At 33.5% G+C, this 17520-nt stretch overlaps 1 protein-coding gene across 2 annotated transcripts; it reads left to right on the forward strand.

The window, feature by feature from the left end:
• Window positions 1-9226: 9226 nt before the first annotated feature.
• LOC116025984 (OVARIAN TUMOR DOMAIN-containing deubiquitinating enzyme 12-like) lies at window positions 9227-15375 on the forward strand. Of its 2 annotated transcripts, XM_031267424.1 has the most exons (12): window positions 9228-9589; window positions 10591-11019; window positions 11109-11281; window positions 11549-11622; window positions 11952-12006; window positions 13030-13104; window positions 13200-13273; window positions 13373-13421; window positions 14158-14242; window positions 14510-14566; window positions 14654-14743; window positions 14834-15375. In XM_031267424.1, the coding sequence occupies exons 2-11, from the start codon at window positions 10698-10700 to the stop codon at window positions 14734-14736; spliced, it is 1047 nt and encodes a 348-aa protein (XP_031123284.1). In that variant the 5' UTR covers window positions 9228-9589; window positions 10591-10697; the 3' UTR covers window positions 14737-14743; window positions 14834-15375. The 2 variants fall into 2 exon arrangements, 1 of the variants encoding a protein (XP_031123284.1); XR_004099749.1 differs by lacking the exons at window positions 14654-14743; window positions 14834-15375 and adding an exon at window positions 13555-13674 and having other exon boundaries at window positions 9227-9589; window positions 14510-14540.
• The last annotated feature ends 2145 nt before the right edge of the window (window positions 15376-17520 follow it).

Genomic DNA, 17520 nt, shown 5'->3' on the forward strand with positions numbered 1-17520 from the left:
GCGTTTGGATGTTTCTACAAATAAATTAAACAATTGCATCTCTAATTGGTTTAATACTTATTACTAAGTGAAATCAAATCAATTTGAATATATAAATTTAATACATGACATACTCATCTTTGATGAAAAATTTACCACCAATGCAAAATATGAAATACATTGTCCCTTAAAAGCATGGATTGCAGTAATTTTGTGAGCAGGGATTATGGAATACATAAGTACTAAACACCAATTATTGGGTTTTCACTTTGGAAGAGAAACAATATATCGAGAAGCAAGTGTCACAATCATATTGTGTCAGATTTTGACAGGATGGTCCTGCCCTCTAATAATTAAACTTCCATAACGCAAGAATACTAAGGTAATGACGTGACCTTTTGTATGACGAAACCATAAATCCAAAAATTGACATAGAAATGGTGATTATATAATTCTCATATTAGAAGGTATAAATTTGTCAAAAATATTGTCGTCAAACGGTGTAACTTGGACATTTTCAAGTGAAAGATCATAGATTTGAGCTCTAGTGGGGGTGTTGACTCTTTGTTCTTAAGAATGTTTAGAAAGTATGTATGAACAAATACTACATTGTAACAAAGTCAATAGTACTAAAAAAACAAAGGTATAAATTTAATTATCGTTATAATACTCCGTAATATTTATTAGTTGAGTCAATTACATAAAATCTTTTTAGCGAGAAGACTCATTATTGAATAGTGATTTATAAAAAAAAATTATTTCTAGCACTATAACTTCTGCAATTATTTCGATTAGATAGTGAAGTGAGAGTCGAATTTAAATAGTAATAATTAAATTGAATTAATAGCAATTAGACTTATAAGAAAATATATTTATTAACAGAAAAAAATGATTGTAGTAAGAATGAAATGTTAAATGATCAACAAAAAAAATATTTATATAAAATATATAAATAATTATCTTTAACATTATTAGTAATTTATTTTTTTGAGATTTTAAGAAATAATCCGAATTAAACTGTTTTCATTTATAATATGAAAATTTAGTACATTTTATTTTATTTAATTATTTTCATAAATAATAAATTAATATTTTATGGAGTAATAAATTAAAGTTATTAGTGAATCAACAAAAAAAATTAAAAAATGCAAGAAAACATAACTTTAAGAGCAACATCATCTGTAGTTGTTTCTTATTCTATCTATGGCATCGAGGAGAGAGGGGAATATGTAGAAGTGAGGGATGAAACATTTTTTTTTTGTGCCTTCAATCAATTTTTTTTTTTTGCGGAGCCCGCGGAAAATTTAAAACAAAAAATAAAATTGAACTTCAGGTGGGCGTTAAGCGCACTATGCACACCTAGATGACGCGTAAATAATCATTTTTCTCCTTTTTTTTTCTTCCATGCCCATCATGCCCTTTTTTCATTAGTTTTCGCTCTCCTCTCCATCTATGTGATCCTGATAAAAAATCATGAATGTTGGTGTTGCTCTAAGGCTCCCTTATAAATCATGTTAATAGAAATGTTTTATATATCTAAATGCAAATTGTTTTTATTTGACCCAAACAAGGTCTAGGAGTGGGAAAATGATCATGGAGTGGTAACACCTTTGCATTTGAAAGTTTCCAAACATGTGTATGTGTTTTGAGTGGTAGCTAGAATGCTTCAACTATTACTTCTAATCCTTTAAAAATATTATGAAGACCTATATGTAATATGTGTTTTTTTTTTTTTCACTTGATTGATTGATTGATTTATTTTTTTATAAAAATACTATAAAGATTTATTTAGCATACAATAACTAAATTCGACCATTCAATTCTAATAACACATTAACAATTTTAAAATATTTATTAGATCATAGCTAAATAGATTGTTAACATATATATATATATATATATATATATATATATATATATATATATGCCAGCGGTGAGAAATTGTTAATTTAAAATTATAAACTTAGTGCATAAAATTGTGTCAAAATAACATGAAGTTTTGTCCATATAGAAAAGCTTATCCATTTTGTAAACGGTAGTTGTGTTTGACAGGATTTCCTAATATTCAAATAAGATGTGGTATTCTTTTCAAATTGTCGTTTTAAAATAAGTAAATTGATACTCACTTAGAAAAGTTTTTTTATTTATATAGGAAGGGGAAACCCGTTTACATCGTCCGAGTAGCCACGGTTATACAACAAGCGCCATGACGGGCACCAAAGTCTATCTAGGTCCAACAAATTGATGATATCTAATGATGGTTGTGGCAGATAGTGAAAGCCTTTTGGGTAGTATCTAGCTGATTTGGCCAACTTGCCAGCTACTGCATTTATTTCTCTGGGTATAGCAACTACTTTCCATGTCTCCATATATAGTCCGCAGCACTTCTCTGCAAGCTTTTATTATGTTGTGAATTGGTGACCTTGCTACTGAGGTATCTGTAATTGCCCCTACAGGTGCCGTTGAGTCACCTTCAAGAATTATGTTCTTAAATCCCAGGCCACTTGAATACTCTTCAATAGGCCCCATGCCTCTACTTGAAGCAGAGGGCAGTAGCCTACTTTGCTGACGAAACCCCCTAACCATGCGCCCGACGAGTTTCTAATTATGCCCCCACATCCAGCTGTTTTGATATGGCCAACTGAGGAGACATCAAAGTTTATTTTCACTGTTCTTTCATCTGGTCTCTCCCAGTGTCTGCCTTCCGAGTTTGTCGTGGTTGTCAATCTATACTATCTTTTTTCATTAGCAAAGGCTGACTCCACTTGTTCCTTTTGTAAGCTGATCCAACCTCTTCTTGTATTGCAGGGGCTGGGAAGAGTTAGTGAAGATTGCTTCGTTTCTCTATCTCCATATCCACCATAGTGTAATTGCAAATAGGGAGTTATCTTCTTGTGTGTTGTATCTACTGCCTTTATTTGCCAATCAACAATCTAGCCAATTACGAAATGGTAGGGATCTAGTCTCCATATGTAGTTTAGGGAGTATCATCTTCTATACCCCATCTGCTATTGCACACTTGCGTAGGATGTGGGTCTAAATCTTTAGTTATTCCACAGCATAAATGACATTCATCGGATGTCGCCATACCCCTTCTTACCCTCATGCTATTGGTTAGCAATCTCTCGTGTCGAGTTAGCCATAAAAAGACTTTGATTCGGTTGGGTACCTTTAATTTACATATGGCATTCCCATTTTGCTGCTTCTGGCTCAGCATGTCCTTCCTTGGATAGATTATATGCTGAGGATATATAAACATTCCTGACTCATCGTTCCTCCAGCTTATTAAATCCTCTGATTCCTCGTCTTCATCGATTATAAATGCTGCTAGCTCGTCGAGAATAGCTTCTGGACAGTAATGTTGTAGTAGATTCCAATCCCAACCGAGTCCGGTTCTCCAATAACTATCAACTGTCTTGAGGATTTCTGTGTTTGGAACATCCTTCGTGGAGAGACTAATCAGAGGATGATGTCCCAACCAGCTGTCAAGCCAAAATTTGCGTCTGATTCCCATTTCTGACTCGCTTGACTATTCCTTTTTGTAGGATTGGGACTGATTTCAGAATCCCTCTCCAAATGTTTGACATATTTGATTTTGGCCGCCAAGCAGCGCAGTCTGCCCCTGTAATATTGTACTTAGTTTTTAGGACCTGAGTCCACAAGCACTCGTCCTCATGAAGAAGGCGCTATCCGAGTTTTGCTAGGAACGCTTCATTCATTGATTCCAACTTGCGTATTCCTAGCCCCCCTTTGTCTTTACTTTTCGTGACTATATCCCACTTCACTAGATGACACTTTCTTTGGCTTGTCGTACTTCCCCATAAGAAGTTGGGGGTCAGGCTCTCGATCTTGTCTGTAACTCCTTTGGGAGGCAGAGTTGACTGCATTGTGTAGTATGGGATAGTTGATAAGACTGATTGGGCAAGTGTTTGTTGGGAAAAATCCCACTTCCTGTGACAATCAAAATCACAGACCCGACACGGTACACAAAAAAGAGATAATACACAATAGCCCAAAAATAAATATTAACACAAGGAACACAAGATTTACGTGGAAAACCCCAAAACGACGGGGAAAAACCGCGGGCCACCAACAACAACAGTTTCCACTATCACAAATCTCGGGTACAAAGTTTTAGGCTACCACATGAGCCATACATCCACAAATCATCAAATACAACAACTCCTAGGCCAAAACATTCTTCAATATTCACAGGCTAAAAGGAATAATATCTCGTACTCAAAATATTCAATCTCCAAGACTAGGATAAAAATGAATACAAATACTACGAGATTATCCAAAGAGATGCCTGGAATAAATACAAGCTGACCTCAAATATTTGATGAAGATAGTACCCAAGAAGAAGGCAAACCCACGGCAAAATAGCACCAAAGATGAAGAAGAAAGATGGATGATTTTGCTCCTTCAGCTGCTGCGTACTGCCGATAAAAGGAGAAGAAGAAAATGTGTTTTTCTTGCTAAGCACACTGCCTCTCTCTCTATTTTCTGCCTAATGCCGAAATGGAGTGAAATGGGAACCAAAATAATTCCCCTCCTCTGCTGCCCCTCCACTGCCGAAAGCACCAAGAAAATGAGGAATAAAATATTGTGGAATATTCCTCGTCCACTAAGGACAAAAGGGAAACAAACAAAAATTAGATGGGAATTATTTTCCCTTGTCTGCCAGCCACTCCCCTTTCCTTTTATGCAGAATTAGTGCTGTCAACTTAGCTTTTCACATAGGAGGGACCCAACAGTGTTAATCTGCCTGCCAGCGATAGGGTTCTCGATTTCCAACCCGCGAGTTTCTGTTGCACCCTTTCTATGAGTCCTGAATATGAATCCTTCTTTAGGCTACCATGGATAGAGGGAACCCCTAGATACCTTCCCATATTCTCCACCGTAGGTATCCTTGTTACGTTTCTTATGCTCTGTTGTAGTTCAGCTGCTGTATTTCTGGGAAAGAATAGTGATGATTTCTGCACATTAATTGTCTGACCGGACTGCTTGCAAAAGGTTCTCAAATATTTGATCATTTCTTCGGCCTGCTCCATTGTGGCTTCCCCGAATAGCACCATGTCGTCTGCAAAAAATAGATGAGACAAGTTACGGCTATTTCTGCTCGATTTAATACCTTTCCATCTGCCCCTCTCTATAGAGTTATTTATAAGGTGACTTAGTCTTTCAACACATAGTACAAAGATTAAAGGTGAAATTGGATCTCCTTGTCGAATTCCCCTTTTCGGTTGGAACCATTTAGACGTGTGACCATCCCAACTAATTGCAAGTCTTGATGAAGTTAGGCATTCCATAATATTTCTTCTCCAAGGTTCATTGAACCCTATATCTGTTAGAGTGTCTTCAATAAAGCTCCAATCCAATTTATCATATGCCTTTTCCAAGTCTACCTTCATAACCATCTATCCAGTTTTCGCTTTCCTTATTCTCATAGAATTTAGTACCTCCTGGAAGATAATTATGTTGTCCGATATTTGTCTGCCGGATACAAAACTGGTCTGGTTGGGTCTCACTAGTTTCTTAGAAGCTTCCCTCAGTCTGGATGCCATCATCTTTGTAATTATCTTGTATGAGATGTTGCATAATCCTATCGGCCTTAAATGCTTGACAGTCTCAAGGCAGGGAACTTTAGGCACGAGTGTTATGACTGTGTCGTTACAGCCTAATGGTAAGTGTCCTTCCGCAAAGAAATCAAAGATATACTTAACTACACTTTCTCCGACACTATCCCAAGCTTTTTGGTAAAAGCCTGCTGTAAAACCGTCTGGACCGGGTGCCTTATACGGATCCATATCAAACAAGGCATGTTTAATCTCCAAGAGTTCAAACGGCTGATTCACTTTTTGCCATTCATCAGCTTCTAGAGTAGGAAATTTTCCATGGAGAGCAGACTGCAATTCTACATCCTGGTTTGCTGCAAAGAAATTGGTGAAGCATTTCATGATGTGGTCTCTCAGTTGTAGTTCATCTGTTAAATTTTGCCCATCCTCTGTTGTCATATTCTTGACTCTTGTTCTTTTGCTCTTCACCGAGGTAGCTAAATGGAAATATCTGGTATTACAATCCCCGGACTTGATCCACTCCTCCCTAGAACGTTGGAACCAAATGAGTTCCTCTTGGTGCAGTGTTAAGTCTAGTTCCTTTCTCAATTCTCTGTCCAGTCTTAATAAATCTTGTCTTGCATGTTGTGCTAGACTCCTTTGGACCCCATTTATTCTGGCTAACAATCGTTTCTTTCTGTGAAACACATTACCAAATACTTCCCTATTCCATGACAGAAGAGATTCTGCCATTGCTTCTTTGTTTTCTTCTAAATCTTTCTCTGTCTTCCAAGTTTGCTGCACACATTTCATAAAATCTGGGTGAGTTGTCCATATAAAATTGAATTTGAACTTCCTTTCCCTTTCAAAATTCACATCAGGGTTATTTGCTATTAACAAAGGAGCATGGCCTGAGTTGAAAATTGGGAGATGTTCTATCCTAGTGTTTGGGAATCTCAGTTTCCATTCCTCATTGCCAAGTTAGAAAAGTTAAAAAGAGTTAAGGATAAATTGAAAAAAAAGGTTAAGGAAAAAAGACATTAGTGTTTAAATTAGGAAAGTAAGAATATTTCAAATAGACTAATTAAGTGGGACATGGAAAGTAAAGTCAATGTTTCAAACTACAACCTCGGTTACTAATCGTGAGTTAAAAAGGTGCAAATTGTAATTGTTTATGCTTGGCAATTGGAATGTTATCACCCCCCCCCTCCCCTCCCCTCCAAAAAATAAAGCTCATAATTACACTCCAATTTACTTTTACATCTTATTTAGTTTGAATCAAACAAAGGCATTAAGAGTTCGTTTGAAAATTCGAAAAATAATTTTTATAAGTTAAAAAAAATATTTTTCAATATTTTGCTATCAAGGTAAAATTAAATCAACGAAACATACTATTGTAAAATGAAAAATTGTCTATTTTGATGTAAATTTTTTTGAGATTTTTACTTGAAGACATTGTGTAGATCCCTTTCTCACGCCCAATTTTTTTTTCTCTCATAGTGGTGTCAAATAGCTTAGTGTATTGACGACTCGCCATATGTCTAGTAGTTATTCAAACAATACTAAGTTAACATATGGATTTGGATGAGTTGGACCAAACAATAAAAATATTGACCCAACCCAACCACATGTCCACTACACAACCCAAAAAACTTAAAACCAAATTGTACTCTATTTTTTTTTGTTTTGTTTTGTTTTCAATTTATTTAGTTTAAAGTTATCACATTTATCAATCTCAATCTTAACATAGCTTGACCCACAATCTAAATTTTTTTAAAGGTAACTTTTTTATTTCATTTTTTAGTTCAAAATTTGTATATTTATCAATTTATATATTTATTTTATATCTTTTTTTTTATAGTTATTGTTATTTTTAGAACTTTATTTTAATGTATATTATAATTTCAATTATAATTATTATCATCATTACAATAACTAATATTTTATATGAACTAACTTTATAATATATATATGTTCGTTTTCAAAAAATCAATCAAACAAAAATTATATGGTTTTCTAATTTTCAGTAACTTTTTTTAATGATTTTCAATCAAACATAATAAAGTAATTTTTTTTTTAAAAAAAATGATCCATTTTTTAAAATTACTTTTGAATAAAATATTTTTAAACGAACCTAAGCTAATGTTTACCATTATCTTTATTTGAGGAAAGAGAAAAAATAAAATAAAAAGAGTGGGTAAAAAAGAGAAAGTAAAAATAATTGCCTGCCTGGACCGGGAGTGCCATAACTAATGACCACCGGGCCCCAGCTTTCTAGTTGGTATACATGTACGAGTTTGAGCGTACAACGTATAATGCTGCGCATAGAATTATGATGCACATGCTAATTATTAATTAATATGAAGTTTGTACCAAAACTAATTTAATTAAACATTTATAGGCGCAGATAGAGACAGCATAAGGTGGACCGAAACACGGAGTTATTTGCGGTCAGCAATCGTGTCGTCACACACGTCCGACAACATCATGCTGCAACGCCGCGTAAAGAGTCATGTGCCTGTAAACCAAAGCGTATAAGATCCCAAAATTACTTGATATGATGTAATACTAAAGTTTTAATTATAAAAATATAAATTTAACTTATTGATTTTGGCTTGAGTCGGTTAGATATGAATATTAATTTCTTTATTTGTTAACTAGAGTTACAGAATATGATATACTCCGTACACATACTGCACACCTTTGAATAGTACCTTCGATTTTCTTTGTTACTAAAAAAATATAAACAGGTTCAATTTTATAATGAAATATTAGTAAATTTGTTACACTCTTTTTAAAAATTTAGGGTGTGTTTGGTTCATGGATTTATACACCAGGAATCAAAATTATAATTAGTGTTTGGTTGTCAATTTTTAAAACACAACTATGAGATTTGATTACACATTTAATTAAAAACCTCATTTCCTAAATCCTAATTAAAAACGAGTATCATTCTATTTTTTTGATAATATATGATTTTTAAGTATGGACTAGTTATTTTAGATTTTTGTTCTAATTCTTAATTCTTTTGTTCATATTGGTGCTTTGGATGTTATTATATTATGATCAATTCTATTATTTTTTTTTAAATTTTTAAAACCAATATTCTTATCTCATTATAGGGTCATACATAACCAAACATTAATATTAGTAATCATACCATTTCACCCTACAACTAAGCATACAATACTTTTATCAAAACCCATTACCATTACCGAGTACTTGATTTTCATTTCAATTTTGATTTCATGTGCGAACCAAACACACACATAATTGACTCAAGTCAAGTTCAAGTTAGAATAGTTAAAACTCCAAACTTGATTTAATTTTAAAAATTGATGCTTCACCGTGATTGAGTTCCAAGTTTCTGCATTTCCACAGGTCGTGGAATTAGAATTTCACAATAAATTACAATTTTGTTCTTATTATTTGAGTTATTATAATAATAATAATACAATGTAATTTTAGTTTTACTTATTTTCTTTTCATTCTCCGTAATTCTATTGTCTATCAAATAATAAAATTTAAATTCACACTCTTATTCTTTTATCACAAAATTACAATTTCTTTTTTCACTAATTTCTTCCTTTCAATCAAACTTGTTATAGTCCGGCCGAAGATGGAAATATGAGTTATAAAAAAGAATTCTTAGGAAGGAAGTAAAAGAAAAGAAAAGAAAAGAAAAGAAAAGAAAATAGAAGTAGGAAATAAGCGCGAGAAAAGGGCGTTAGAGAAATCAGGACAGGAGTGGAAGCACAGTAAGCGTGAAAGTGAGATGAAGAGTGTGATTCCATTTTCAGAGATTGATTCCATCTCTGTTGTCCATTTCCCTTCCATCATTGACTGTCTATCTGTTACGCTCTCTAACTCACTGTACACTCCTCGTGACATTCGTCCTTCTCCTCTCCCTTTCTTCTTCTTCATCTCCACTCGCCTCCCCCGCCTTACTCTTCACATTTTGCGTCATCTCGGAGCATTCTGATTCATGCGTACGCACCAAGCCACATCCATTCAATCGCGTTCTACCTGGATTCGCCAAGCTCTCGAGATTCGTATGCTTTTTTTTAATGCGTTTTCTTCTAATTCAATTTTGTAGCATTGTGGTGATTGTGATTCTATTTGCAAATCATTATGTGTGATCTTATGTCTCATTCACCGACGCTTTACTGATTCACATTTTCTTCGAATTTGATGATTTTACGATCTGTGCTTAATCTACGAAGTTGGATAGGGTTTTAAGTTAGAATGATGCTTTACTGAATCCAGTAGGACATGTAGATGAGCAATTGCTACGGAATCAGTTGTATGTTAGCTTTCAGAGACACAGAAGAGTTTTGTCAGTTTAATGTCCGAATGCTGGCTTTGGAAATACAAATGATAATAAGAAGGAAATAGGGAGATTGGTGGTTCTTTGATACTTGATAGTGTTAGTTTTTTTTTTTTTGGTGGAATAAAATGGTGTCCAGATGAGTCTGCACTAGTTAAGAAGCCCGCGAGTTCATCCTCTTGAGTTTGTTTTGTTAAATTAGAATGTCACTTGGATTCATTGCTCATAACTAGCATGATCTTGGTAAGTGACTGAGTTGCCACTTAATAAGCATTGCAACACAGCCTATTGATATGAAAATAGAACAGATTTCTCAGTTGAGCCCTTCTTTGTGGTCAACATGATTAGGCATGCATTCTAAGCAAGGTTGTAAAATTTATATTTCTAGATGCAACTACCTGGGGTATCAAAATTTGACATAATTCATTTTCTTTCTTTAAATTTTTGTAGTATTCTGGTTTATTTTTATTTTGTTGACCTTTCTTTTTAATGCCATTCTCTAGGCTCTAGTTTGTAGTAACCTATAATGTATATAGTTTTAGCACATATTCCATGACATGCATACTATATGGAGCCATAAAAAAAACCCTCTGCATTGAAGGTTTTAAATTTTTAAATGCTACATCAACACATTTTGAAGCAAGTATATGACTAATGACTTGGTTGAGTTATTCTTGGATCATAGTTGCTTTGGGAAATATTAATTTGAATTTCCTTTTGGAACAGAGCAACTGAGCTGTCTATTCCCTTCATAGTTTGCCCCAACGCTGGCCAGTGATTCTCTTCAGATTCTGGTGGACACTGTACTGCTGATTAAGAAAATATTTTTCTAAATGATTACATATGACCAAGATCCTGATGTGGTTAGGTGGGGTCTCCAGCTATTTGACGGTGATCCATATTCTAACTACTATGGCTGCTCCATCACCCAAAGTGGTCCAGATTATTATCAAGATCACTACTTTAAAGAAGGTATTTATAATCTAGCTTCTAGCCTGGAAAACAATGAGTACAATGCATGCTCTCTTGGGGAACAACTATCACAGCTCTCAGTTGCTGAACCCCATTCAGACGTTCATCCAGTGATAGATCATACACAAACACCCTATTATTCTCAGGGATGGTTTAGTCAACCTATGGGTAGCTATACATTTGGTAATGAAAATGACTCAAATTTGAAACCATATTTGTTTGTGTCATTTCCATTATTGTCATAATCACACTGTTCATATTATTATTTGTAGGAGATGAGAATGGTGAAGAAGAAACAACTAATGTTGGACCATCCAGTTCATGTTCTAGTCCTCGAGAAGGCTCATACTCTGAGGAGGAGTGGTCCTATTCTCTTGAATTATTGGATGAATATGATCTTGATGGTGAAGTAGGCAAAAGGTTGAACCAGATGGTTCCTATTCCAGTAAGTGTGCACCTTTATACTGGTATGCATGGCTAGGAAGACTATAATTTGGGGTTACTTTCCTTTTGAAAATCATTCCAGTACGACTAGAATATATGTAATCATGTTGGATGTGCTTATTAGTGAATGCATTTTGCAATCGTGTTTCCTTGCCTTGATGATCAATATATGCAAAATTACTAAAATTATATGTTTGGTACTGATTTACTGATGTTCTACATCCTCAAATTTGCATTCCACTGATCAATTTCTTTTTCTTGTTTGCAGCATATTCCTAAAATTAATGGGGAAATACCATCAATTGATGAGGCTACTTTAGATCATCAAAGGCTCTTGGACAGGTATTCTTCTGTTACTTTCCTGGAAATTGTGTTGAAGTTCACATAAATTTGGAAGCATATATGAATAATTTCTATTAATAGCAAATAATAAAGTGTGCGAAATTGTGTGCAAGTTCACAAATTTGGAAGCATATATGAATAATTCCTATTAATAGCAAATAATAAAGTCTCCGTTATTATAATACTGCAATAACTCTCTTATGTGGCTAAGGATGTCTACTATTGGTAGGAATATTTTGGAAATGGCTTCCTTTTAATTATTGTTTTTAATTGAAGATTTTTGTGGCCATTATTTGGGTTGAAGCATTGATTTTTGAGTTTTCCTACAGACTGCAGATGTATGAGCTAGTAGAGTCTAAGGTTCAAGGGGATGGTAATTGTCAGGTAAGATCTCTTATGATTCATTAATTTATTTTGCTATAAATCTCTTTGTTCATTAGAACACATTAAATTAAGTGCCTGATTCATGATAATGTTGGATATATCTAGAGGAGTAATCCTTGAATAGTAAGTGGCTTTCTTGTCTTATCATGCTTAGTGTAGAGGAGGAAGCTTCAGTTGTGGAAAGATTATTGTTGATCTTGCTTCCAAATGGATGTCTGACATGTCATCCCCGCTGTTCTGGATCATTATTTCTGTGTTGCTTGTTTGCTTATTTGCTTATGTGGGAATTATATTTTAGGATTACTTTCTTTGGCTAGGAGGGTATACAAATTTTATCTTCATTTTTATAGTGGCTTGTATGTTATACAAAGTTCTCCATAAGTGGCCTAAGTTTTCTTGGCTTGGATATTTTATTTTCCCCTTGTACTTTAAAAGCTCAAGTGCATGGCCGAAGAATAGGTTTGCAATCATGATCTTATTGATGCTTTTCTAATGCTCATGTGGTTAACATTCAATCTCACTCACAGCTTGTGTAATGGTTATGTATAAAGGAATGTTTCTCCATTCATCTCATTGGACTTTTGAATTCTATGAAAATATCATGTGGGGCCTGACTTAACACTTCTCAAAGGCACTTCTATTTTCTACTTTTGAGAAAAAGTGTGTACCAAAGATTTTACCCTACTCAACATTAATCATTATATTATTAGAGTTCAGTCTTTTTGACACTGCTGAATGAGCTATGAAAATTCATATGGAGGATAATCATCATTGAATGAGTGGACATTATACAGAAACTATGTCACTGAATGGGAAATGCTCACATGTGATCATTAACAGAAACCAAAGTTTAATGGATACATCAAATTCAAGATGACAAGATGTGTTAAAATGATTATACTATTATAGGTCATCACATGAAAGTACCTCCATAGTTCAATTATTAGGCTTCAGTTTTTATTTGATAGGTTTCCTGAAATGAAAAGTCACTTCTGCTTCTGATTGTTATTCTTCTTCTCCCAGTTTCGGGCTCTCTCCGATCAATTTTACCGTAGCACTGACCATCACAAATTTGTTAGACAGCAAATTGTGAATCAGGTTTTGAATATTTTCAATATTATCATATCCTATTAATTATTGATTATGCAGTTCTGTAATTAACTCTCTTTTCTTCCAACCTTTTCGCTTATCAGCTCAAATCGTGTAGAGAGATCTACGAAGGATATGTGCCCATGGCATATGATGATTATCTCCGTAAGATGTCAAAGTATTTTCTCTTCTACTTTTCTCTGATTGATTCTCCATATTTAATTTCTGTAGGTTACTATTAGGTTGCAATATCTAACCATTATATAAATGGAATTAGGAGTGGTGAGTGGGGAGATCATGTAACATTGCAAGCTGCAGCAGATTTGGTACACTTTCTTTCCCTTTTCTTTTATATCTTTTATTTATTGTGCATTTTGTTATTGTGTTAATCTTCAAAGTTTTATATGCAACATTGAATAGTCTTGTGTTGTGTGCTTGCTGTATCTTATCAATTTGGAGGTTGGAGTTGTTAGCATGACCACTGAATAGTGATTAAGCTACTCTGGCTACTTTGAAGAGAGAAGTTTTCATGATATTTCCACTGAAGATTAGAGTCCTGCATCAGTTATTCTATTTTATGTAAGATCAAACCCAGTGTGGATAGAATATAAATAAATATAAACAAGTCTTACTATCTACCTATGTTCATTAATTACAATTAAATCCAGATAGATAATAGAATAGGCATCATACTAACAGTTGTATTGCTGTCATGCCCTTAATACATACATGTAGCTTTCCAACTCACATGATCTATAAGTTTTGAAACCACCAGAGTCCAATCAGAGGGATCTGCTCGAGGTTCCAAATTTGACACATGATTTGACGGGCAAAACTGTTAAGAGAGAGACTAACTCCAAACCTTGAGCAATGGATACATAATTTGATTCAACAATGGTATAAGAAATCATGTTATTATTATTATTATTCAGGAAGGTATAAGACCTACACCAGCTGAATGGTTATTAGATCAAATGGGACTAATTTGAAAATTGAATGCCTAAATTTCAGTTATTTTTTTTTTTTGGAACAAATTCTAATTTTCTGTTACTGTTATTGCAGTATGGTGTAAAAATATTTGTCATTACATCTTTCAAGGATACTTGCTACATTGAAATAGTCCCCAACATTCAAAAGTCTGAACGAGGTATTAAGATTTTTTAGTATTTCCATTTCCATTTTTTTTTATTTACTTTTCTTTCTGGGACAAGCTTCTTTTGAAGTATAATTACCCTTCTTTGCGTTACTATTTTCTTGTTAACATTGTCTTCTTTGTTATAGTACTTCATTTTTGTATATCCCTTCATCCTTTGTTGTTTGTGAACTATAAATAGATGCTTGTGGATATGTTTGCTTAAATTTCTTTTTCTCTTTGACTTTTGACTGTTGGCATATGTATACATTCATATTGCAGTTATTTTCTTGAGCTTTTGGGCTGAAGTTCACTATAACTCGATACATCCCGAAGGAGGTGAGATCTCCAACTCAGTTCGAAACCTTTTGTTTTCCAGTTAAAAATGACCTTGCATGAGTGTAGAATGCTTTATTTACATTCCAGATGTTATCGCGGTTGATAGTAAAAAGAAGATAAGTTCAGCCTCTGCTGATGAGCAGTTGGAATCTCAAGATAATTACAGCTGATATATTGGTATTTAACACCTCCTGAACTTGATATCATCAACCATGTTAAGTCCCTTGTTGATACACCGGTGTTTCTATTGGCCTTTTCTTGGAACAGATTCGAAGCAATTAGCTGCTGGCGTGACTCTACTTGTTCGAGAATTACCATTTACGAAGATAAAATCTGAACTTTAGTGCACCTTATACATTAGTCCCCCAATCTCAGGTGTTTGATCTCATTTCTCTTCTCAATCAACTGCTGAGATTGAGGCACTAATTGCAGCTGCAATTGCCAACATTTTAGTACTAGTATCTGCTAATTAACTAAGTCCAACTTCTGATTCAATCATTGCTTCAATATATTGTATTCGTAAGCCTACTTGCCAAAGAGGCAAGATGAATTATTCATAAATTCAGGCATTGATGAAACCATATGTGCATATGTAGATTAAGCCCACTTGATGTGTTGGGCCTTACACTTTTATTTGGCCCAATATGGTTGAATGTTTCTTCTGTCTCTGCTTTAGGCCGTGTAGCATTGCCATTTGCCAGTTTGTAACAGGGATGATCAGGGTCCACATTGTATTGTGAATTATGATTTAAAGTGACATTCAAATTATGTGTTTACAATTAATATATTATATGTTTGCAGTTAACAAATTATGTGCATGTAAATAAATTAAAGACATAATGCATTATGTGTTTGTAGTTAATATATTATGTGCCTTGAACTTAGTTACAGGCACACAATTTATTAATTGAAGACACATAATATGTTAACTGTGGATTTATAATTTTTGAACAAGGGTCCACAATGCACGGTGAACCATGGTTTATGATATATATACTATTAAGGCGGAATGCTTTTTTTAAGGTCCTGGCAAATTATATTGTACACCTTGAGGTCTATTTTTATTAAGTGGTTCTTGATACAAATTCATTTTTAGTATATTGCAAGTTGATTTTTGTTATTGTATTATGATTTGTTTTCTCGTATCTCCGAAATTGATATTGTTTGTTAGAACTAGACAGAATATATGTTATATTCTGTATTACGTTTTTAAGTTACAACGTGCCATGATCTCCCTTTCAGACATAGTGATAATTACAGCTATGGCAGTAAAAATTACATCATACACGTGAAGCATTGTAATTGACTAGCTATGTTTTTTTTTGAATGTAATTAAGGGTTATATGATTTAAAAGTCAATTAATTATAACATAACATTATTCAAAACACTAATTATAACGATTGCATTAAACATTTCTACCATAACTCTATGGATCCCTCTTTCAGACTTTTATTTTTAATTTTTTTTTTTTGGGGTACAATCCTGCATCGAAGTTATAACCTTTGGGTGAGTGTCGTAGCATAAGTCCTCCCCCTTTTATCATTTTATTAAAATTAAAAAAAAAAACGTAAAAAAGAAAGACAATTTAAAGATAGTATAGTAGTACGTGTTTTAGTGACATTGTTTCTTAGATATTTCCGCTGAAAGAAACGCATTTAACGTGCAACAAAAATGTGGGTGGAATGTTAATAATTAATGGAAAAGGACAAGCATGGCAGTCAATGATTGTACTGCAATATATTTATAGCTATATATAATCAACTCAACTCGATTTGTCGCCTGAATAATAATTTTCAAGAGTTTGATTCTATCAATTAAGACTTTGCCTATTATTATTATTATTATTATTATTATTATTATTATTATTATTATTATGTTATAAAATTGTATTTGAATGATTTATAATTGTAAGGGATGATTTTATTATGCCCAAACCCATCATGAATGAAATAAAAATAGTGATAAGGCATGAACGTAAATTCAAGATTTTAACGTTAAAATCAACTAGTAAAAATTATGAGCTTTTCTTTTTTTTTTTTTGGAATCACTATTATTTGTGCACTAGTACATGCCCATAAGGTATAGAAGGTCCATGGCTATGGAGTCATGTAATGCTTTTGGCTATAAGTTGAAAGACAAAGGGTGTATTTCCTATCCAATATCAATCTATAGTGGAAGCATCCCCTTCTATAATAATTTTCCTTTTATAAGTAGTTAGTGATAACATAATTAATAGTAGACAATATATAGTATAAAATTTGTGGGTGAGTATATTATACGAATGTGGATAGTAGAGTTTTATTTTTCTGTAACTTTTGTTTGAATGATTGATTATATTTAATTTAAAAAGAGTTAAATCCATTTTTTCATCATCGATTGACCAATAAAGCATTTCGAACTAACCATGAGAAGATCAATAAGCATTTAAAAAATTTAAAATTTAGCTTGTGTGTGCCATGTTATCACTTGTAACATGGTCCCCCTATATTTTTTTTTCCTATTTACAAGATGCCATTCCATATCATTGATTCCCCTCAACTTCCTCCCATGATTCTATGCCATGGGGTTTAATTTGGGCATTTCAAAGTTATTCATTCAATAAACTTGAGAAAAATATAAAACTTTAATTTAAATGTCCCCAGCCTGCAAGGCCAACGAGCTTGCTATATTATTTTGAATTTGTGAAAGCGACATTGCGCGGTAGTAGGGATGCTCTTCGCTCTTTTTTTTTTTTTTTTTTTGAGTATTATTTTCCTCTTTCCATTTCCCTGCTTATTGAGTAAACTAGTATTTTATATGCTTGATAGGTGATGAATATACGCCTAATATTAATACTCAATTGTTAAAATTTTAGTTACACACACACATATATGGTTGACTTCATATGAGACAACACTTTCCCGTGAGACGGTGAGACACACACACACACACACACACACATATATATATATAC

The sequence above is a fragment of the Ipomoea triloba genome, chromosome 7 (genome assembly GCF_003576645.1).
Source record: "Ipomoea triloba cultivar NCNSP0323 chromosome 7, ASM357664v1".
In the NCBI taxonomy this organism is placed as follows: Eukaryota; Viridiplantae; Streptophyta; class Magnoliopsida; order Solanales; family Convolvulaceae; genus Ipomoea; species Ipomoea triloba.

What these genes read in the sequence shown, in the direction of transcription:
- LOC116025984 (XM_031267424.1), top strand. Translation starts at nt 10,698, where the DNA reads ATGATTACATATGACCAAGATCCTGATGTGGTTAGGTGGGGTCTCCAG. An exon ending in CATCAAAGGCTCTTGGACAG is followed by an intron (nt 11,623 to 11,951) that starts GTATTCTTCTGT and finishes GTTTTCCTACAG; the next exon opens with ACTGCAGATGTATGAGCTAG. An exon ending in GACAGCAAATTGTGAATCAG is followed by an intron (nt 13,105 to 13,199) that starts GTTTTGAATATT and finishes TTCGCTTATCAG; the next exon opens with CTCAAATCGTGTAGAGAGAT.